Source organism: Schistocerca americana, chromosome 2, assembly GCF_021461395.2.
Source record: "Schistocerca americana isolate TAMUIC-IGC-003095 chromosome 2, iqSchAmer2.1, whole genome shotgun sequence".
NCBI lineage: Eukaryota > Metazoa > Arthropoda > Insecta > Orthoptera > Acrididae > Schistocerca > Schistocerca americana.
This window is the reverse complement of record NC_060120.1, coordinates 106,678,309-106,701,968: the sequence shown is the minus strand read 5'-3', so window position 1 is coordinate 106,701,968 and position 23,660 is coordinate 106,678,309. Positions and strand designations below refer to the sequence as shown.

Sequence of the window (23,660 nt, the reverse complement as noted above, 5' to 3'; positions counted from 1 at the left end):
ACTGAAGACCACAACAACAACAACGATTCCTTATGTACATCAGTAGCGTAAACCATGAAGCTCAGCTGCCCAAGTCTTATAGGAATGTTCCGGTTTTTTGCGACTCTGATAGAACTCAACTTGAGCGGCAACGACATGTGTCTGATTACAGTAGTATTTTGAAAGAAGGTCGCACATGTTATCAAAAGAGAGTGAAGACAGATTCTGCAATGGGTCATGTGGCAAAGAAGTTGATACATATGAGGTGATAACCAAGACAAAAAGAAAGCACAGCATGAGGTAACATTAGTCAACCCAAATGCATGGAAATGCTGCCACAACTGTTTTTCATAGGCTTCCCATTCTTTGACAGCCTCATTGTAAGTCAGAAACGTCAGGGGATAAACGACCAGGGTAGTGACAGGCAAAACAGGAGGTGCAAGGGGCAATGTGGCAGGCAACGTAGATTGAGATAGACTCGAAATGGCCAAAACAGAGGCAAGTGTTTGCAATTTCTGGATTTGATTATATAGCACTGTGGCAAATGCCTTCTGCTGTTGTCTGAGATGCTGCAACATCACAGTAAGACCCCACTGCTGATCAACGAGCTGGCATAAAAACTCATCAGTAGCACTGTTAGACATTGTAGATGCAACAGGGGACCAACCAGACCGAAAACCTTGCAGATAACAATCCCACACTCATAGTCACTTGTGTTGTAACTTGGACACACAACACAACCAAGAATGTTAGTACAAGTAGAATGTGGCATGTACGCAAATCACCATAACATACACTGAACACAGTAAGGCAAATGTATGTAAACAGTAATAACATGATAAATGAGGGCAAGCATAGCTTGGCAGATTTTAAATAGGCACTCACCCATGGCAGGCTCAATCAGAAGTTCACAGTATTGCTCTTTCGCATCACACTCTCGGAGATGACAACACACTGCTAATGTATGTGGCTTTCAGGTATGCTTGAACTACTTAAATGACCACTTGATCAAGAGCTTACCCTAGTTAGGGATGCTCCCTTAATGGTAAAGTCACTATAGATTACGACCCTTTATGGTTGTCTTTTCATAACTTTTTCTAATACTGGTCTGAAACTTCTATAAAAGGAGCACAAGCTGCCTGAGGGAGATCTATAAACTGATATTACATGAACATCAATACCTTTGATTTCAATACCAGACTGTTCTGTGTCTTTTTCAATAGAGTAGGAGTTACATATGCCCAATGGAGTAGCTGCAAACACTGTCTTTTACATACATGCAGCTTCCTTCACCTCTGAAGTTTTGCCTTGAAAAGTGATGCACTAGTCTGAATTGTAGTAACACAACTGATTCTATTTTGAGAGACCTCATAAAGTGTTCAGTAATACACAGTATTTTGGTATCTGATAGTTCACTGTTGATGCTAGTTAAAAGTTCTAACTCATTTAGCTTATTTGTAAGTCGCTGCACATTATGAATATAGATTTTTGGGCCAGAGTAATGGTTTACACTAGTCGGTACATTTCCATGAGAAAATTCTGGTATTGTTTCATTAGTTGCAATTGAATGTCTAAATTTATTTATAGTATTGCTGTGAGACTGCACCTTATATGAAGTTGTCATGTTTAACAGTTCTTTTGTTGCAGGCCACCTTGGCCTTAAGTTGACACTATGAGTGGCATTCTTGGTGCCGCTGCTGTTTCTAATACCTTTGCTGTTGCTAATATCTTTGCTGTTGGAGTTGTTGGTGCTGACAGTATTGTCGCTGGCACCACTGCTGTTGCTGACACCTCTACTGGTGCTGGAGTTGTTGATGTCATTGATGGAGCTGTTGGAGTCATTACTGCTGATGATGTTGCTACAGTACTTGCAGAAAACTCGCTTTTGCTCTCCTTTCTGGTTTCTTTCGTGATAGTGTTTCCATTGCTCCTCTTGGTGGTGTCTCTTCAGCATCAGCTTTCTATGCAGAAACAACTTCTGCATAGGAAGAGGTCAATGAAGAAGCAGTCCTGTTTGATTTTGTTGCTGCTTTCCATACTGTCCTAGGTTGCAATATACCTGCTGATGATTCTTTGTCTACTTCTGGTTCTGTTGCTATTATAGACTCATCAGTTCTTGTCAGATGTTTTTCTGCAGTGGGTAGGTTAGGCTTGACTGTTATTAATACTGGTCTACTGGAGCATGCCAATAATGCATACTGTAAATATTTGCAAAGTTTCTCTTTTCCTTTAAAAATTAAGTGAAGCCCACCTTTTGTGTAGTCACTTCATCTGAGGAAGACATTTATGTCCACTACAGTAGAGTGGTTATAGTGTGACACAGTCCTCATTATGTAGCTGTTCGTTAGGGCAATTGTGTCATTCCATTTGTTTTTTTCTTGATGTTATGAATCATGTCCTTCATTGGGCATTTGGTTTAATCACTGATGAAGCAAAGACTTTTGGTTGTAAGAACTAGTTCAGGATTTCTACACAAAACTGACCATGACTGTCTGATACAAGAAGTTTTTACTGTGTAGCTTCACTTCTTCCCATTTTATGTGGCCTTTGATGGTACTTGACACTTTTGTTTAGTTTTTCACAAACATGATTATAATGCCATACCATATAACATTGTCACTTGTTTGCTGATGCTTAGTCACAGATGCACTACTTAATTCTTCTGTGGATGCACCCTATGCCAAAGTGTGATAAATGATAATTGAAAATATCAGTAGTGTACATTTGCCCTTCATTCTTATCCATGCTTACAGAGAGTTTGTAGATTAAATTTTTGCTTCAATATGTCCACAGTAAGGAGACCCTCCTGGATGTAGAACATACCGGGAAACAAGAATACACAATAAGTATTTACAAAGAAAAACAAATTGGTAATATACCTTGCACAAATTCCAAGTGAGATGGCCCTCGAGTATGTGGAACAAGTTAAAAAATATTGAACATCTTTTCATTTAAAAGGTAGTAAAATGTAATACAACGAAGTGCCTGTGATAAAAATCTTACAGTATTGTAGTCAAGCATCAACAAATAGAAAAATAATTTTACAATGCTTAATTACAATGATCGCATTACTGCACTCAATTTTTACATAATTCACATTGTACTAATACTTGCATTATTTGATATTATTAGTTGCATATACACATCAGTTGGTTCTGCTAAGAAATTCGGCAGTGGATGAGTAATAAATCCTTTAGGAGCCTCTTGCTCTGACAAGTTTTAGTAGTAAAACTTTTATGGCTGCTGGAAAGTTATTGAAAATGTGTCTTCCTGGATAATGGACCCCTTTCTTAACCAAAGTAAGTGTTTTTAGCCATAGCTGCAGTCATTGAGGACTGGTTATACAATTTGCCACTTCATTTCATAGCATTTTCATGCAAATTGCGTATGAATTGAGGTGCATCAGGGTACAGTTTGCAATTTTATATATAAATTTACTCTGATTTACATTTTTATCTCACCCCAAAATCACACACAATAAATCAACAACTTTCAAAATGTTTGTGCGAAGAATGACACTGGCTGATTCATTTCTCTGTTGTTCTCTAATTAAGCTAATCTATCACCTCAGGAGATTTGCCATTAACAGGAATTCAGTAGCATTATAAATATATAAGAAAAGTGAAACTATCAGAAACCAGAAGCTTGGTTTGAACACTTGGTATGGTCGAAGGTGATAATTTGCAGAGTGCACTTAGTGAATGTGATAAAATGTTTGCCATAAGAATTTTTACGTGCGCTAAAGTAGTTCTCATCTATGTAACTGCTCAAAACAATCAGGCATCTTTCCTGAAGTGTTAAAAACATCAGGAATGAAAACCTATTTACAAAATGACTAAGGAAGATGAAACTATGAGCAATCATTCCATCACATCGCCCTTCTGTTTGTCCAAAGTATTGGAAAAAGTACTGTACACGTTAATGAAAAACATAAACAAAAATGGAATGTCAATTAATTTTCAACATAGTTTCACAAGTGAGGAATCAACTGTGACATATATCTAAGAGTGCACTTACAATGCTTTGAGAAGATTGATGGAGAACAGCTAACAGGATGTATGTGTTTGGACTTAGGCAAAGCACTCTGCATGTTTAACCATGATATTTTCCGAAACAAGCTTGAAAGTTGTACTCTCAGTGGCCCTATGAAGTAAATAGATTCATTAGTTTCCAAGCACCTGCAAGAAAAACATAGGAATAAGGCAAAAAGAGGTAAAATTATGAATAATTTCAGAATATTTATCAGAAGAACTCTCTTTCACCAAGGGCGTCCCTCAAGGGTCTGTATAGGGTCTTCTGTTTCTTACACCGATGATGTCAATTTGCATGTTGATTCACATAAAACAAATACGTTTACTGCTGCTGTAACATTATTAGTAAAAGGGGCACAAACAAAAGTATTCAACATGTTGTAAACTCTCTTACCAGTCAGCTTAGTAAATGGTCAATAAAAAAAAAATAAACTCATTATAAACACCAGCAAAACAGTATCAATTAATTTCCACAGGTAACAAAATAGATTTCTTCATAATCCAGATGTCGCTATTATAAATCCACTCACTGTAAGTAAAGTGGCAACAAAGTTTCTGGATAATAGGATACAGAGTGATTTAAAATGGGGATAATATGTTGATTATGTCAATAACAAGCTCAAGTAGTTATATTTTAAGGCTCCTAAAAAAGTTTCACAAATGAGCGATCACTAATTTATGCTTGCTATGCATATTTTTGTAGATAACAGAAATGTGGCTTCATATTCTAGGGAAACCCTTCAGCAGCTCAGGGGACCTCCAGAATCTAAAAGAGAGCAATTAGGATTATTACTGAGTGCACTGCTAGCAACTAGGATTATTACTGAGTGCACTGCTATATCATTGTTTAAAACACTGTAAGGACACTGTAAGGTATATTTAAAAAATATGTAATCGGAATTATGATAGTGTTCTAACCAAAGAACACTTTAACTTCATTACATGAAAAAGCATAAACACATGAGAGACAAAGTACATACAACAGACAACACACAAGCTGCTGGCAGAGCCTTATGTTCCAGTTTATATAGTCATTAGTCCTAACAGGAAGTGCAGCCGGCATGCTGCAAACACAACCACTCACTTGCAAACTATGAAGCGGTGCACACACAAATTTAGTAGTTACAGCAGACAGTATGAGAAAAAAATGTTTACATACACAGCCACAATTCAAGATTAAAAGAAAACTTGGAACATTTCTCAGCTAATACAAATTTTGTCAGAAAGGTACTCATACATTACATATAGGAATAAAATTGTGCAACAAACTGCCACAAAATATAGGTAATGACAATGCACTTGAAAGATCTTTTCGAGAGTGTCTACAGTACCACTGTTCCTACTTAACTTCTGAAAAAAGTTTGTGATTTTGTAGTGTAAGTAGATGCCCTCCCATGTGAGACAGCCTTATCAAAGGTGCCTTCAGAGCTGAGTGGAGGAGTTTGTGTACTCCAATAGAGTCGAGGGCTGTGCTTCCCTCGACAGGGAACCCAGATGAATTGTGTCTCATATGGGAAGGGGTGGGGGATCCATAAGCATAGGGAAGCCAATCTTCCTATGGGAGTAAACCCTAAGGGAAAATCTTGGTTCTCCAGGTTAGAGGTTGGGTGTGGGACTAACAACCCTGCCTCCAAAATGGAATTATTGCAGATACCACACATCAGCCTAGAAAGAATATGAATTACAGGATGACAGCCAGGTGAGGAAACAATGTAACAAGAAGGAAAATGATTATTATGATAGCCACCTGGAACATTAAAACGTGGCAGATGGCAAAAATTAGAGAAGAAATGGATAAGTATTGATTGAAAATAGCGGTATTACAAGAAATACATTGGAAAGGACAGAGAATGATAGCGTTGGGGAAACATACTAGTATATTGATGTACAATGGAGGGGATACAGGCCGTCATAGTACGAGCTTTCGTATATGTAGGACAATGAAGTTAAATGTAATTAGTTTCACAGCAGTCAGTGATAGGTTGTTTTCTTTGAAATTTAGAGCAAAATTTGTTAAGGTTATAATGGTGTGTGCCTGTGCCCCTATTTTGGATGTAGATGAAGTTGAGGAAATCAGCAAACTTCAAAGGCATCATGTAAAACAATCCTTGGGATCTGAATGCAAAAATAACATAAGAAGAAGTGTATAGAAACATATAAGAAGAGAAAGCATGCATTAAGTAAGTAATGATAATGGACTTTTAAGACCAACAGACTTTGCCAGAGGAAAGAGTTGATGATAATAAAGGATACATGGCATCCAAGGAATGATATTAAGAAACGCACTTGGGCATCACCAGATGCAGGTGCAAGAAGCCAAATAAAGTATATAATTATGAATAAATGGCATACATTAGATATTATGGAATTTAGAGCTATAGAGGGGTTGAGAGAGAGATATATCATTACTTAGTGCAGATCAGATATAGACAGAAGATAGATCTGGCAAGAAACAGACGAGCAGGAAAGAAGCAAAACACAATATAGAAAGTCTCTAAATTAAAGGGAAGCAGGAAGAATACAATAAGAAATTAAGAAGAGATTTTTGAGATGAGAAAGGACTTGAGGAGGAAGAGGATGTGGAAACTAAATGGAAGATGTTGAAAACAGCCATTTGTGAAGCTTGCAGGGGAAGTACTGGGGTGGTTAGAATACAAAAAACAGTTAAATAGTCCAATGAGGAGTTGTCACTGGTAATCCATGAGAGAAATGAAGCAAGGCAAATAATGCTGCAAAAGTTTGGAAGAGTATAGAGAGAAGAGGAACAGAGTGGATAAGTTAAGCAGGGTGAAGAAAAGGAAGTATGAAAGGAGGAAGATAGAGCAGTCGGATGAAATAAGGAACAATAATGAGATACGAATGTTCTGCGAAATATCTAGAGAAGTGAAGAAAGTATTCCAACCAAGAGCAGTCTTCTATAAAGATAAATATGGGAACCTAACTGGAGACAAAAGCAAAGCTTTGGGAAGATGGAAAGAGTATTTTACTGAGTTTCTTGATGGAAATGTGGGAGGTAACAGAGAGGAAGCTGTGAATGAGGAAGAGGAGCAACCAGATTTGGAATTAGAATTAGAAGTGGAGGAGCAGGAAGTTGAATCAACAGACTAAGGAGAAACGAAGAATACAGTCACAAACATAAAGGAGGATAAAGCAGAAGGATAAGATGGCACAGAGGACTAATTATTAAAGTTTGATAGAAAGGCGATGGAGATGACTTTATAAAGGAAATACGGAAGAGGAAGAAATGCCTAAGGATTGGAGCGAGGAATACTCTGCCCACCACATGAGAAATGCGATAAGTCAGAATGCAGCAGTTATCACAGAATTACTCTCTAGGAGACAAAATATAAGGTGTTTGGTAAGATTTTAGTCTCTCAACTAGAATGCTGGGAGGAAAGGGTACTGGGAGATTATTAGGCTGGATTTAGGAGAAATAGATCCACAGTGGGCAAATGCTAGAGAAATTTTAGGAATGTGAAAGCAACTTCACCAGTAGTACATTGATTTTAAACAAAAATCATGAGTCTAGTCAGGAATAAGGTTCTCCAAAGTATGAAAGATTTTAGAATCCCACTAAAATTAGTGGGGTTGACAGAAATGACAGTGAAAGCAACAGTATGCAATTGACAAGGGTAGTCAGGAGAGTTCCAAGTAGGGAGGGGGCTACAGTGAGGAGACATGATCTCTGTGCTATTTTTTAATTTAGTAGTAGAGAAGGTATTTCAGCGAATGCAATAAACCCAGGGGAAGCAATATTTAACTGGCAGATCCAAGTGGTGGCATATGCTGTCCATGTAGAATTCATTGCAAGGAATTTTGAGCTTTTAAGGATGAATATGCAGTATTAGGAGAAGTGTAGAAGTTCGGACTGGAAGTGAATAAGGACAAAACAAAGAATATGATGGTGGGAGATCCTGGCACAAGGGAAGATTAGGATTTAGTGTCCCATTGAGATCAAGGTCATTAGAGGCGAACCATAAGCTTGGACTGTTTCAAAGAAGGGGAAGAAAATTGGCTGTGCACTTTCTAAGGAATCATCCCATCATTTGCCTGGAGTGATTTAGGGAAATCAAGGAAAACCTAAATCTGGATGGTCACACACAAAAAATATATATATATATATTGGACTATATTAAGACCTTTAGTAAAGTGTGGATCAGAAGACTGGGTGGAGGGTTATAGCAATGGTAAACAGGAATTGGAGAAGGAAAGTAATGGACAGAGATGAATGGAGGCTGGTGACAAAGGAGGCCAATGTTCTACAAGGACTGTAGTACCAACCAGTAAGTAAGTGTAAATTCATGTAAACATGAATATTTTTTTCACCAAAAGGCTAAATAAATAAATTTAATCTTCAATAGTGAGACTATTATTATTGTATCCTATTCTGTGTAGGTAGAACACAGTCCATGAACACTCACCAGTTGTGGAAGAAGTTGTGAAACAACTGGTTCCCGTGGCTGCTGGCAGCAGAGTTCACAAAGTGAACACCTAGCCAGAAACAAAGTCCAGAATGAAGTGAAAGCTGTTATAAGCATGCACAAACAGTCCATGGAGCAGTCTGAATAGAAAACATAACCAAGCCTAGGTCAATAACTCTGCTGTTATTGGCTCGTATCAAAGGCTTCACAGAATAGCTGGAATTAAATGACAAGTGACAGGGTGCATTATTTACAGGCACTCTCATGTCAGTGGTTGGGCCTGTGTGACATGCTTGCAGCTGCGATGGCCCCCTGCAGTTGGGATATGAAGCCAGGGTATCCCTGACCTTTCCTCCATGTTGACAGTTGGGCTGGCCAGGAAATCTGTATCACTGTCAGACACCAAACCCTTCCTCCCTGCAATTGGCATGTAGGGATGGAAATGGCCTAGCCCATGCTGACAGTGTCGGGGGGAGAGAGAGATGCTGGAATCCCCACCAAAGTCTCCTGTGGTAATTCAACACTGTGATAAACTGGGTCGTATGTCAGCACTGACTGCAGTATTTTCCAGCCGATCGATGGTTTCTGGTGCACTGCGTGGTCCTGCCTGTAGGGGAGTGGGTGTTGGCCATGGTTGAGATGGGGCAACAGTTCTGTCTTCATGGGCACCTCAGTCCGAGAATGATCAACCTCCATCAATTGTTTGGTGAGGGCAGTCAGTGATTTTGGTGGGACCCAGACGTTGCTTATGGATTTATGTAGTTCCACCTCTATTAGCTCCCCCTGATGGTCACTATTGACACCCCATTAATGCCCTAAACAAGGGTGGAGGTTGTTGTAATGGGTGGCATGCTGATGGGCGGGCTTGTCCCAAACGTAGCTGCGCAAGTCAGGCCCTTTTGGTTGCTGAGGGTAAGGGGAGAGAGCTATGTCCCATTGTGGCAAGAGCAGATTTCAGTACCTGAGTACATACTCCAGACTGGCTGCAACATCAGACATTTGCTGCCCCCTGTTGCTGACACTGATGCACCTGAGATTCAGTCTGGAAGTGTGAGGCTATAGATGGGAGCCCAAGTGATAATACTGCTGTGTGTGGGTAGCGGGCATGCCGATTAGGGCACAGAAAGTCAAAGAGGGTGTGGGATCTGCACCCATTTAACATTCCAGCCAGAACACATACATTTATAGATCACCAGCTTACCAGGAAGCCGTTAAGAGATTCTCCAGTGTTGGCTGTCAATATCTTGCACTTCTGATTTTGGAAGATTCTAACCATCCACTCAGCTTCTAAAATGGGTGCTGGTTGTAAAGGGGCATTGGTTAGGTGCTCAATCCAGCTGAATATGCAAAATTCCTGAAACTATGGTGCCTTGAATTAAGGGTGTTGAACTGCTGTTGGGTTTGAATGACTGACACTTTGATTCCCTATGTACTTGGTAAGCTGGCAGTAATGGCTATGTACTAAAACCCCTGGCATTTGACAATTGGTAACATCTACTTGCACGGCAGGGGTTCTCATTCAACTGTATGACTGTGGGTTGATTACTCAGTATAAAATAAGGGAGCACAAGGATAGCAGGTTCATCAAACATAGTAAGAAGACAGACACATATGGAAAAAAATCACAGACGTGGCGTTCAAAACTGATGAGCATTATATAGAGAGTAAATCACTGACAAATAACAGCATTGCCCACTGCACAGAACAGGTGTTGCCATTTAATGGTTCGTGCTTATCTGGTACAGAAACATTAATTAACTTTTCAGAATACGGTCTGTCCCTCTCTTGGGTAATGTAATAAGCACAATAATCATGGTTTCTGATTCTAGCCTGCTACTAACTTGAAGGGCTAATGCACTGTAAGATGAATTATCAAGGCCAAAGGATAAAGAAAGTGTTGGAAAGAGCAAGATGGCTTTGGGAGGATGGGGACTGTGGAGAACTGAACACTGATGTATGTTCTTACCTGGCTTGGCTTTGAGTCATAGAGATACAGAAATGGCACCTGCCATCACAGCATCTTGGCAGCTGTGGATTACAAATAACCTCGCAGCATGGGTGGTGAAATTTAATATTTGTCACCCCATGTCTTAATGTACTGAGGAATACTTGATTTCCTCAGCTTGCCAACATTTGCTAATCATATCTGTGTAAAACAGACGAAAATTGAGACCCTACGTTATGTCTATTAGCCTAATGGTTCATCTCCCTTGTCCTATACAGGACAACTTGTATCTACCACAATCTGAACTGCACAAGAAAAAAGCAGATAGTGAGGGTGAGGCAAGGTGTGCCTGGAGTTTAATCAGCTCAGTTTGAGGAAAAAAAGAGACCTCTCAAATTTAAATGTTACCAACTTTCTCATGAGTAAGGTGACAGAGTCTGCATCAACCGCGCTAGGCACAGGAGGGGCTGTTGGAAAAGATTTTAAGTTGGCACCCACTGTACCTCAGTGGAGGGAGAGTTTGTAAGGAACAACTGTGTTCAAACTTTGCTAGAGTGGGGCAGGAGGCAGAGCTTTTAACAAATTTGCCGCTTTCAAGCTAGGCAACAGTCATTTCTTATTAGCTGCCATAGTTTCGGTTTTAGTTAAATAATCAATGGCTAATGCTATCAATCTGAACTTTTTGGTATGATTACTTCTGTACTGGGGAAGTTACTGCTATCCCTTCTTTCTGTTTCCAACAAGGCTGAACATATTAAATTCACCAAAAAAGCTTTTATAAATATAAAGTAATTATAATATCAAAATTTAAATTACTTTTTTTAAACAAAGGTGGAAGTTGCTTCCTGTATTGCAAAAGTGGTGGAGAGGACACGGATGGTAGCTGTGGTGGTGGTGGTGGTGTTAACCACCAATGCCATGTATGGAAAGTTAGAGTGGGTGTTGACAACTAGCAACCACATTGCTTCTTGGAGTGGTCTGCTGAAATCAGTATATACTCTTTGTCAGTGGTGGTCAGGACAGGGCCAAGGGTTGAAAGCATGGGTTGGTGGTGACTGATTTTGGTCCAGGCCTTGCAGTTCCAGACCATATGTTCTATGGAGGCATCAACACCAGGCCAGTATGTATGACACTTGCTGTTGCCTTCATTTTGCACATTTCCCAATGCTCAGTTATAATGTGGAGAAACTTCAGTAAACGTTGAGGGGGGGGCGGCATGGGTGGAACTACCTGTCAACATTCAGATTTATCTGTGGCCAGCAGTAGGACACCATCAGTTGCTGTAAGCAGTTGGTAGTGTAATGAATTATATGTGCACCATGCTGGGTCAGTGCCCTTAGGTAGATGCTCAGGCCAACACTGCCATACAGCAGATCTCTGTATAGTAGCAGATCATGAGCTGTTTCTGCTACCACATTGTGCACCGTAATTCAGAATTTGTAGTGTGTGTGTCACTGATTGGTGTGTGAGTCTCAGGATAATGCCATTATACAGCAGACAACACCCTGCAGAGTAGCAGATCATGGCCTGTGTCTGTCACCATTTTGTGCACTGTAATTGGGAATTCATCAAATGTGTGTCACTGATTGTTGTCTACAACAAAAAGTAGTGCTTCATGCATATCAAACTCTGCACCTGAGGCAGACAGTAAGTGGAAAAATGCATCTGTATTTGATTGCTGTGTGGTGAGCTGATAATGGATCTCCTGGTTATGGTTGAACAATGCCCACTGTCACAGCTGCTGTGCCATTTTATCAGGAGATTTAGAGTGGGGACTGAATACTGAAATGAGGGGCTTGTGATCAGTGGTCAGGTGAAACTTAGTACCATGAGATATATGTGAAACTTCTTGACACCTTATTTCGTAGTCACTGCCTCTTTCTCGATTTGTAAATAATTTTGCTGTGCCCCATTTAATGTATTAGATGCAGATGTAATGGGCTGGTATGTGCCACTGGCTTATTTGTGGGACAGCACTGCACCAATGCCACAATCTGATGGACCAGTGGAAAGTAGAAGGTCTTTGCCTGGGTTGAATGTTGCTAAACAAGGATCCAACTTAAGGAACTTTTTAAGTTGCAAAGAAAGCTTTCTGGCATGCCTCTGACCACACAAATGTAACACCTTTTTTCATGGAGTTGGTTAAGTGAGTGGGAAAATCTGGGCAATGTTGGGGATGAACTTCAGATAGTAATTAACTCTGCCAATGGGGCAAGGTGACGCACTGGTTATGACACTGAACCTGCATTTGGGAGGACGATGGTTCAAATCTTTGGCCAAACACCAGATTTAGGTTTTCTGTGATTTTTTGAAATTGCTGTAGGCAAATGTTGGGAAGAGTACAGCTGATTTCCTTCCTCATCTTTCAGTAATCTGAGCATGTGTTCAATCTCTAATGACCTCTTTGTTGATGGGACATTAAACACTAATCTTCCTTCTTCCTCTTTCTTTTTTTCCCTGCTCAGGAACGACTGTAGTTCTTTTGAGTTTTTTGGGACCTTGTAAGTTAACTGATTGTGCCCATATGACCCTGCACAGGTGTGAGCCCTTCTTTACTTAATGTATGTCCTATATCATTGACACTCGGCTCAAAGAAACAACATTTGTTGAGGTGAAAATGCAGACCATGGCCTTTGGCCCACTCAAACAGCATATGTAGATTGTGCACATGATGCTCCCATGTGGCCCTTGTAATTATCAAGTCATTTAAATAATTAACACAATTGGGGATATCTGGAATTAGTTGTTTGAGATATCTCTAAAATTTTACAGGAGTTCTTATGATGCCAAATGGCTATCTGTTGTAATGATGCACCCTGAACTGTGTATTAAGCACTAGAACTGTTTTGTGTGATCATCCCCAAGCAATTGAAAATTGGCATCAGAAGATCTATCTTTGAAAAATAATAGCCTCCAGACAATTTTGTCAACAATTCTTGCAGTCTTTGGATTGTATACAGATCAAAATTTGCTTGAGCATTAATGGTAGAATTAAAAATCGCCACAAATTCTAAGAAATACATTTGGCTTCTTAACTATTACCATGGGTATTGCTCACTGGATAGACAATACTGTGGAGATTGCTCCAATACTTCTCAATCTATTTAGTTATGCTTTAACTTGATCAGTAATGGTGAAAGGCTCTACGCAACTTAGACACTGCTGATTGTTTTAAGCATATATGGTCTCAGAACCCTGTTGCACAACCTAATGTAGTTTCAAACAGTAGCTTATATTGTGCACAGTAGCTTATATTGTGCACATACCAACTTCTGTGAATGATATCATGATTGAAACGAGTTTCGCTTGGTCCGTATTTGGAAGCCAAAAAGTGCAAAAGTTTCTAGGCCAAAAGTGTTAGTTATCATCCCAACAACTTACTACTAGCTGGATTAGTTGCTTAGCTATGTTCTTATACTTAGCCTGGACTAAGATCTGACCCTGCAATGCCATTGACTGTCCATTGTATGTCACCAGTCTGCACTGAGAGTGCCACAGCAAAGGGGAGTTGATGCACTGACACTTGTCCACATTAATCAGATAATTGGAGACTGGCTGCACCTGTGCCCAATTGGAATCTTGCTGTCCATTAATTTCCACCTGTAGCATGAAATTTTGTGTCCTTCCTGATGCTGCTATCATCGTCTCCTGGCAGCTGAGGCTTGCTAGATACCCCTGTTTGCAGCACACAAAACAGGTGATGTCACAGGCAATGACACATTGATGCCTTAGGCCTCAATCTGGACACTAACATTTCTGGGACTCTTTGGCAACAATGGGAAGGAAACTACTGTATGAGCATCCTCTTGCTTTGGGACATGCCAACAACGAACAAAGCACATCTGTTTGTGGGCATCTACCAATGATGATGATGGTGAACTACTAACTTCTGCACTAACTACTGAATCTCTCTTTGGCTGACTACTTGAAGAATAGGTGCTCAGTAAATTAAATGATGCATTGATTGAATGTTGTCAGTTGATCACAGATCACAATGGCAACTACTACTACTACTACTACTACTAAGATAGTCAACACTGGAACCACAGTGAAACATAGTTTGTGCTGTTGGTTCTTGAGCTTTGGCAATTTGTAGCACCTTGCTCAGGGTTGGATCAGATGACTCTAAAGCCTTCACACTACCTTCTCGATCAGGAGCAAGACGTATAACAACATCACAGATTACGGAGTCCGCATATGATGCATCACACAATTTACTCCGCATATGATGCATCACACAATTTACAAGAGAAATTACCCTAAGTATTGCGTCAGCAGCCCATGACTCATATGTTTGCATACATTGGTTAACACATTGATTAAATGTGAGCCTAGTTGGAACTCTGTGAGTTTGATGACCATAATAGTCCATCAGTAAACCACAAACATCAGAAAGCTCAAACTATTGGGATCTGAGAGTGAGCATAGTTTTTGCACCACTTCGTACAATTTATTACTAGAAGACAATAAGAGTGCATTCTGATATTCTGGGTCAGTTATTTGACTTGCCTTATGTGAAGAACAAAACGGTGTAAATAGATCTCGCAACTCTCATTTGCCTCGTGGAAGTAAGTGAATGGCAGATGGGGAGGCAATGATACTGCAACTGCAGGCTGTTACTGCTTTTTCCGCCGTTGTAACAGCAATTTCTGCTGTTGCTTTTGAAATTCCCACTGCTGTGCTTGTTACTGTTGCAACTATCACTGCTTTTCTTGCTCTTGCTGCAGCCATTGTAGCTGCCCAGTGAGAAAGATCTCACCACCACTTTTCTGTCCTAATCTGAGTAGGTAGAATGTAGTTTATGATCACTCACACTGGTGGCGACACAGAGACTGGTGGAACAAACAGGCAGTTCCTGTGGTTGATGACAGCAGAGTTCACAAAGTGAACAGTTAGCCAGAAATAAAGTCCAGACATAGCCAAGCTCGTTGTAAGTGTGCATAGACAGTCCATGGAGCAATCTGAATCAGAAACGAAAGTCTGCCAAGCTTAATAACTCTACTGTTAATGGCATGTATTGAAGTCATCATAAAATTGCAATAACTAACTGACGAGTGTCAGGCTGTGTTACTTACAGGCACTCTTTTGTCTATGCGTGGGCCCATGTGACATGTCTTGTGGCTGTGGGGGCACCCTCCTTGGAAGCAAGCTGATGGCACGGCACAAAGCCCATGTATCTCTGACCTTTCCTTCATATCGATACTCAGGCTGGAAGGGAAATCTGAATCACTATCTGATGCTAAAATTATAAGGAAATACAGAACTAAAAACTTTTCTTTACCAAGGGAAGTGGCATATAGATAAGATGTTATAATTCATATTTGTGAGGAATGCATTTAGTTATCCTGATAAGTGTTCTGTTTGCCATAAATGACCTTGATTAAAAGGTAATTTCTTCAAAAATACCACAACCAGTGTTGGTTTTTTCTTACTGAACTCTTAAGAATTTTAGTGTTGATGAAATGTTGAGAATGAACTGAAATGGATACATACAAACTAAAATCTGCTTCAAGAATGATTTCTATTGATCATTCTGATGATTTCTCTTACTATGTAGCAGATTGTGTACTGGATCAAATGATCCTGATAAATTAAATTTCTCTCTAGGGCCGGAACTCATATCTAATCCTCTAGACCTGCAATATTAGCAGGAGACCTGCTGCGAGTTTGGAGATTCATTGTGATGCAGCGAAGCTTTGAGATATATGCATAGCTTGGTTGACACATTCTGCATGAAAAAGAAAGTAAGGGCTTAATGTCTTGTTAGCAATGAGATCTTCACATATTGAGCACAAGATCAGAAGGGGGAAGGAATTTGACCATTTTTTTTTTCCAAATGAACCTACTGGCAAGCCTTAAGCAGACAACTTCAATTTGGATTTCCATATATGAACTTAATGCCCTCCAAAATGCAAGTTGAGGGTCTTACAACTCTCTCACCTTGCTAATCGCCTATCACCTTCTCCTCTTTTCCCACTTCCCTAACAGGCTTCTGTTGGGCCCAGCCTCAGATCAGAATATAGTTTTAATTTTTAAGAATCAAACATGGAAAGTCTAGGATGGAACAACAAAACAATGATGACAACTGAAAAGCCATTGTATCCAAGTGTTAGCACCCAGAGAAAGTGGTCGTGCATATGTGTGTGTGTGTGTGTGTGTGTGTGTGTGTGTGTGTGAGTTGTGCTGGTGTAAATATATGTGTTTTCTTTCTCGGAAGGACTTTTTTTTTCTGAAAGCTTAATTGTTTAGCATGCTTTTTGTTTTGCATCTGTCTGTGACTCTATGCAACGAGTAACTTCTAAGGATGACTGATTATGGATTTTCCTTGGCTCGTGACATTTTCCTATTATTATTTGCATTTTGTCCCTGTCCCTTGAACCTTTACCTCTTTAATCTGATAACAACAAGACAGTCTCTTTGTGAAATCTGTCACATCAAATTTACTTTTTCAATCAGTACTTTAATTCTCTTTATGGGAAATGAAGACATATGACATTTAGTCTTTGTAGATACTTAAATGCTTCTTTCACTTGTCATAGCAAAACTACCCACAAATCCAGTCAATTCAACCCTTAAAATGTGCAGTCCAGTTGTGTAATGATACCTTATTTCTGTCTATCATAAAGAGCATGTTCACTTTCGACATATTAGTAAATCCTTTTAACTAACAGCAGCAACGTTTCACGAAGAGCTTAAGGAATATTTTTTAATATTTATTCTTTAGCTGAAATGCGTAGTCCACTGTGAGCTCCATTCAATGTGTATTTCTTCACTATTTGCTCCAAAGCAATCTTAACTGCTTTCATTGGTCCAGACAAATCCAGCAAAGCCATCAGGTCATTACTTTCAGTAGTCAGTTGGTGTGTTACGTGCAATTCATTCAAGTCTAGATAGTTTCAGATATTGATTTACCATTTTATTTGCATTCCAAGTTTTTAAGCAGTCCATTTATATTTGTTGCCCACGAAGTCAGATATGAAGACTGCTAACTGATGAGCACTAACAGCTGCATGGCGTGAATTTCTGAATTAAGTATTGGGATCTACCCAACTTGGTCTTCTTAATGTTTATCTACATGTAATTAAGGGCTCTCTTCAAAAACAAAGGGAGAACCTTATTAGCCACTTCTTCTAGTACTTATCAGAATATTTGGACTTGAGAATGTAAATTTCAGGTAACCCTAATGTTTAGATTAAACAGGATTTAACTTTCCCAGTTGTAGATAGCTCATAGTGTTAGCTACAGAGTTAATAAGCCTGAAGTAATAGATAAATACTAAAGTACTTGAGTCATGGAATGGGATGCAGGTCTCCAACCGGCATCCTGATTTATGTTTTTGTGTGGTGTACCAAAATTGATTAAGATGAATGCTGGTATGATTCTTTTGAAAGGACAGAACATATTTCATCACCCATTTTTGCCATATCTGAGATTAAGTCTCCTCTCCACTTCTTTGTTGCTGATGGGCAACAAACCCCAATGACCTTCTCTTTGTCAACTAAGTCATCATAAATTATGATAGTTTCTCCACATTCTTTATTAATATACACTGTATGTTTGTTAGTGTATAGTACTCATCAATATTTTGTTTTCATTGACTTTTTTTTCCTTCTCCCACTTCCGTCCTTTTATACATGACCCTACATTTATTCTCCTGTTATTTTTTTTAAATTCATTCTTTTGTATATTTTATTTCTATGTGTAACCTGTGATACCTTTTTTGTTCAGCTATCATTCTTGATGTGTCAACTTCTGACAGTCAATTGGGTGTCATCTGGAATTTTAATCTTAGTTGTTAGTTCTTCCTTACTTATAACTCATTTGCTACACTCTGTGTACATCCTAACTCAAGATTTCAAAGTACTTTACCTTTCCTTTTGCACGTGTACATTTATTTATTCGTGTCAGAAGTATGTATACAAAGTAGACAAAAACAGACTAAATATACAATATTAATACATAAAAAGAAAATATAGATACAGTGTGAGGCAATTAGTCAATTAGTGATATAATAGTTACTTATGAACAGATTACAAAAGCTAAATGTAATCAGACCAAAAATTAGCAACCTCAGTGGCATTCTTCCTGGCCCACAGTGGGTCCTCCAGCATGAACTGGGCACTGGGGACAGTTGTACAAGTGCTTGGTGGTTTGTTCAGTTCCACATCTGCATAAAGTTGACGGGTCTCCAAGGTAGTTCCATTTGGCCATATTATCGGTTGTTCTACCCACACCACTTCTTAGTCTGTTGTGGTATTTCCACATTTTCTATTGCAGATTTTTGTCTGCTGGAGTGGGGGGGGGGGGGGGGGGGGGAGGGAGGGGGGGGGCTTCAAAGGTGGGATCTGTAATGCAATATCTGCACATTTCTAGTTGTCCACAGGTTTGTCATGCCATTAACAGTGATGCACTGTCACTGACAGAAGCTTTTAGAAAGCTCTTCCCATATTTCAGCCTACTTTGGGGAGGCTGGTGTGCACACAGTGGGTGAGCAGCCTTTAGTTCCACTTTGCATCTCTCCAGTGTTTGTGGCAACTTCCCGTCTTATATCTGTTGGTGCTATCCTGACCAAGCTGTAGAGTTTATAGGTAGGCATAGCCCATTAGCATCCTGATGTTATTCTTCATGTCTCGTTGAGGGCAACATCCACATGCCTGGCATGAAAAGAACTGTACCAAACAAAGCAGGTGTATTCAGTGGCAGAGTAACATAATGCAAGTGCCAATGTTCTGCGTACTGTTGGTTGGACACTCCATCCACTACTTGTGAGCTTTCTGATGGTGTTATTGTAGGTAGATAGTTTTTGTTTTGTGTTTAGGCAATGCTTACTGAATTCAGAGTGTGGTCCAGTATGACACCCAGATAGTTTGGGTTATGACAGTGCTCCAGCTCCATACCATCCCATACAATTTTAAATTTTCTGTTGGCTTCTTTGTTTCATAGATGTAAAGCGGATACTTGAGTTTTAACCAGACTCAGTTTCAGACGGTTATTTTGGTAATAAACCACAAGAGTGTGAAGTTATTTTGTTAGATGTCTCTCTACTGTTTCAAAATCTTTGGCTTGAGATATTAGTGCTGGAGCGTTCGCATAAATGAAGCTTCTTGTATTATGAGGTTGTGGCTGATCGTTATGATAGATGCTGAGCAAGGCCGGTGCTAGGACACTACTTTGGGGCAGACCGTTTTTTTGTATTCTCCATCTACCTTTCTTGCCATCTAGTTTGACATAAAATCTATGGTTCTGAAGGAGTTTCTCTTTGAAGCTGGTAAAGTTGTAATCTATCATTAATTGATATACTTTGTGAACATGATATTCTGCTGCATAGTACCATAAGCTGTGGAGAGATCCCTGAGTACTGCTCCTGTAACCAAATCACACTCAAAACCGCCCTAATTATTCTGTGTCAAATTGAGGATTTGTGTTGTACAATTTTTATTTGGTCTACATCCATTATGCTGTGGTATCAGTTGTGTCTTGGTGACAGGGCTGAGATGAATAAGGAACATTCTTTCAAGGCTTTTATAAAGGTGACACAAAAGAGATATATAGGGCAAAAGTTCTTGCCATCACAAGCTGGCTTATCAGGTTTCAGTATGGCAATGATCCTTGTCTTTCTCCAGATTTTAGGACTCTACTGTCATGTTAGACAGTTATTATAGACTTGCAGTAGCCATCCCATAATCACAGGCCCAAAATGCTTCATCTGCTCTATCAATAAATCATCAAGTCCTGGCACCTTACCAGATGTACACTTTTTAATAGCAACTTTCAGTTCTTCCAAAGTAAGCTTAGCAGACAGCACATTTGTTTCTGAATGTTGCTGGGTTATGCCTACTTTTTATTTCTTCCTTCAGTTTATGCATTCATCAGCACCTGGTGGTCATCTTCATTTGGGGTAGCTTTGGATCTTACTTTGGGTATAGTAAGGTCATTACTGAGTCGTTTGAGCAGTTGCAAAGCTTTTCTGCTACTCTTACACATGTCAATATTCTATACTGTTCTAGTCCATCAATTTTATTTGTCTTTCACCATTTCCTGGGATAGTATCTGTCCTGATTTTACTGTATCTGTACTGAACTTCTCTTCATCAAACAGTCTAAGGTATTCTTGCAGTTTTGATGTTAATTCTTTGTTCACACCCAGAATGTATGTTGTACGGTAGCTTCTCGGGATTGGAGCATGAGAGTACCTCTTCACAGCATCTACAAAACAATCATAGGAATCTGGTACAGGTTTGATGCTTAGTGTTGCCTCATCCAGAATTTCCACAAAACTCCTCCTATTGGCCTTCTTAAAGATGAACCACCTATGGAATGGGATCACCTGTGGTTTGTCAGCTAGAAACACTTGACAGCAAATTGGCTTCCATTGGATGCCAGGTGTAGGTGATATACACTCTTCACATAGTGTTGAGGAATGGTGTCACTGATGAAAAGCAGGTCAGGGGTATGTCCCCTTTCCCAGCAACCACTGTTAAATGAAGGTGGTAACTTGCATTCATGTAAGAGAGTTTATCATCTGCAGTTGGCCCACCTCAGTACCTCCTCTCTCCATGTACATCATCATCATCATCATCATCATCATCATCATCAACAGCAACAACAACTACTACTTCATAACAACCCCAAACACTACTGTGGCTCTTGAAGTTTCCCATGACGAAGTGAGCATCAAGAATTTGAAAATTTACTGGGGGACTGAAGTTAAATTTTTCACAGAACCATCCCACCATGTTTAATGAAGCTTGAGTCGGCAGTTGGCATGTGAACCTGTTTCTGTTGAGATGCTACAGGGTGTAATGGCAAATTTCACTGTTAGTTTGAGTGGTGTACATTTCAGAAAGATTGTGATATGGTTGCAAAGACTACTTGCGGAGGACAATTTAAATTATGGATGCTGATATCATATGATATGCACAGCATGCAGTACCACCTGTTAGCAGCTTTTAGAACTATTTTGAAACTTCTGTACAACTTTTATATAAAATTTCTACAGCTTTCACAATAAACATATCTTTTGTTACACTCATCTAACAGTCTTAGTTTTCGAGATATTCAATTTTGAAATCAAGGACTTCTTAACTGGACATCCTGTATCTTCAAAACAAGCAACACAGTGAGGATGTGGTGCTCAAAAAAGAAAGAACAATGACAAGTTTATGGCTGATCCCTACCACTTGAGTTTCTGAAATATCAATCACAAAATTATTTTAAGTGTAATTGATTTCACTGCTTGTATTTATATTAACATCCCTGGGCCCCCAACCAGAACCATTCCAAAAATGCAACTGTTCTCACATACCTATTGGAGGACTAATTGGGTGTAATGTTCAGAAGTAAAAGAAGGGAGCTAAGTCACTCCTGGAGGAGAGCTTGGTTGGCCTGATTGGTTCAGGTGACTTGTTGAGATGAGCAAAAGACCTGGGTTAGAATCTTGGTCTTGAAAAGATTTTTGAATTTTACAATAGATACCAGTAGTTCTTACAGGTGATTCTGTTAATAAAAGCTGTTTCATAAACAATATTTTTTTGTTTTATTTTTTTATTTTCTTGAAATGTGATATTTCTCAATATACAATTCTATTTCAGGCGCATTTTGTTAGACACTGGAGATCCTAATATTCCAGAGTATATTGAAAATTTGAAGTCAGTATTAAACGATGAGAATGCACATCTTGAACACATTATAATTACACATTGGCATCATGACCACATTGGTGGAGTTGGTGATGTAATTAAGAACGTTAAAACTGGTAAGTTCCCAGAGTTCTTCTCAGTATTACACTACTACTCAAAATATTATGTATGTACATAAATTAATTCAATGACTTTATATTTGTAAAAGAGTTATATGTAGTGAAGCAATAAAGGAAATTCCTCGATGGAAAAAAACGTAGAATAAGGGAAAAGCAACCAGCTACTTATGGCAGATTGATGTGTGGCGCATGGACACACATAACAGGAAACAGTGTTCACTCTTTCGAGCTATGGCTCTTCTTCTAGGACGAAGTACACACATTTGCACTTTTTGTGTGTATGGGTGCACTTTCTTCTAGAAGAAGAGCCTCATACATCAGTCTGCTATGGGTGAGTGATTATCATGTGACTGTCTTTCTTTTATTTTAAGTGTTTATATGTTGTGATATATTGAAAAATAGTGTGGCAAATTTTGTAGAATATCATTGCAAATTGATCTGATGGGCTTTCATCTGCATTTTTTCATTCATGTGCTGTGTAAATTTCCACTCAGCTGTCTTCTATTTAAAATATTCATATTACATTAGATTAATGATATCTGTATTACAAATTCTCATCTTCAGATGTCCTGTGGATATTTTGGTATGAGAATACTTCTTACACACATAACATTCCATATGTTACACCTAATTTCTGAATAGTGCTAAATGCCAACACCTCTGGCAGTGGTACACTTACTTATGTGAACTGGTCACTGTGTAGCCAGTTGACTGTGATAGTACATCAAAACACCAACCAGAACTGAATGCAACATATTGTGAACATGATCCTTAGTGTTGCTGAAGAATCCATTTTACTGCTCTATACCAACATTAAAGACTGTCTGTCATCTGGTGATTTTAGAAAGCATTGCTCATGTTAAACTCAGCTTGCCCTTTTCTTACATGAAATATGATAAACTATGGATGTAGGGCAACAGGCAAATTCCATGTTTCTAGATTTCCAGAAAGTGTTTGACATGGTGCCCCATTGCAGGCTGTTAGAGAAGGTACAAGCAAATGGAATAGGTTCACAGATATGTGACTTGCCTGAAGAGTTCTTAACTAACAAAACCCAGTATTTTGTCCTTGATGGTGAGTGTTCATCAGAGACAAGGATATTGTCAGGAGTGCTCCAGGGAAGTGTAATAGGACCACTATTATTTTCTATATGCATAAATGATATGGCAGACAGGCTGAGTAGCAATCTGTGATTGTTTGCTGATAATGCTGTGGTGTATGGGAAGGTGTCAAAGATAGTGACTGTAGTTTGATACAAGATGACTTAGACAAAATTTCTAATCTGCGTGATGAATAACATGTGGCTTTAGATGTAGAAAAGTGTAAGTTAATGCAGATGAGTAAGCAAAACAACCCCTTAATGTTTGGATACAGCAGTAGTAGTGTCCTGCTTAACACAATCATGCCATTTAAATACCTGAATGTAATGTTGCGAAGTGACATGAAATGGAATGAGCATATGAGAGAAGATGAATGGTTGACTTTGGTTTAAGGGAGAATTTTATGAAAGTGTGGTTCATCTGTGAA

At 39.2% G+C, this 23,660-nt stretch overlaps 1 protein-coding gene across 2 annotated transcripts in view; it reads left to right on the top strand.

Moving 5' to 3' along the window:
- Positions 1-23,660, top strand: part of LOC124596586 (endoribonuclease LACTB2) — a 93,405-nt gene that overhangs the window by 9,930 nt on the left and 59,815 nt on the right. For both annotated transcript variants that reach the window (XM_047135779.1, XM_047135778.1), the window contains exon 2: positions 21,967-22,130. In XM_047135779.1, the coding sequence (XP_046991735.1) occupies positions 21,967-22,130 (164 nt within the window). The remainder of the gene's footprint in view (positions 1-21,966; positions 22,131-23,660) is intronic.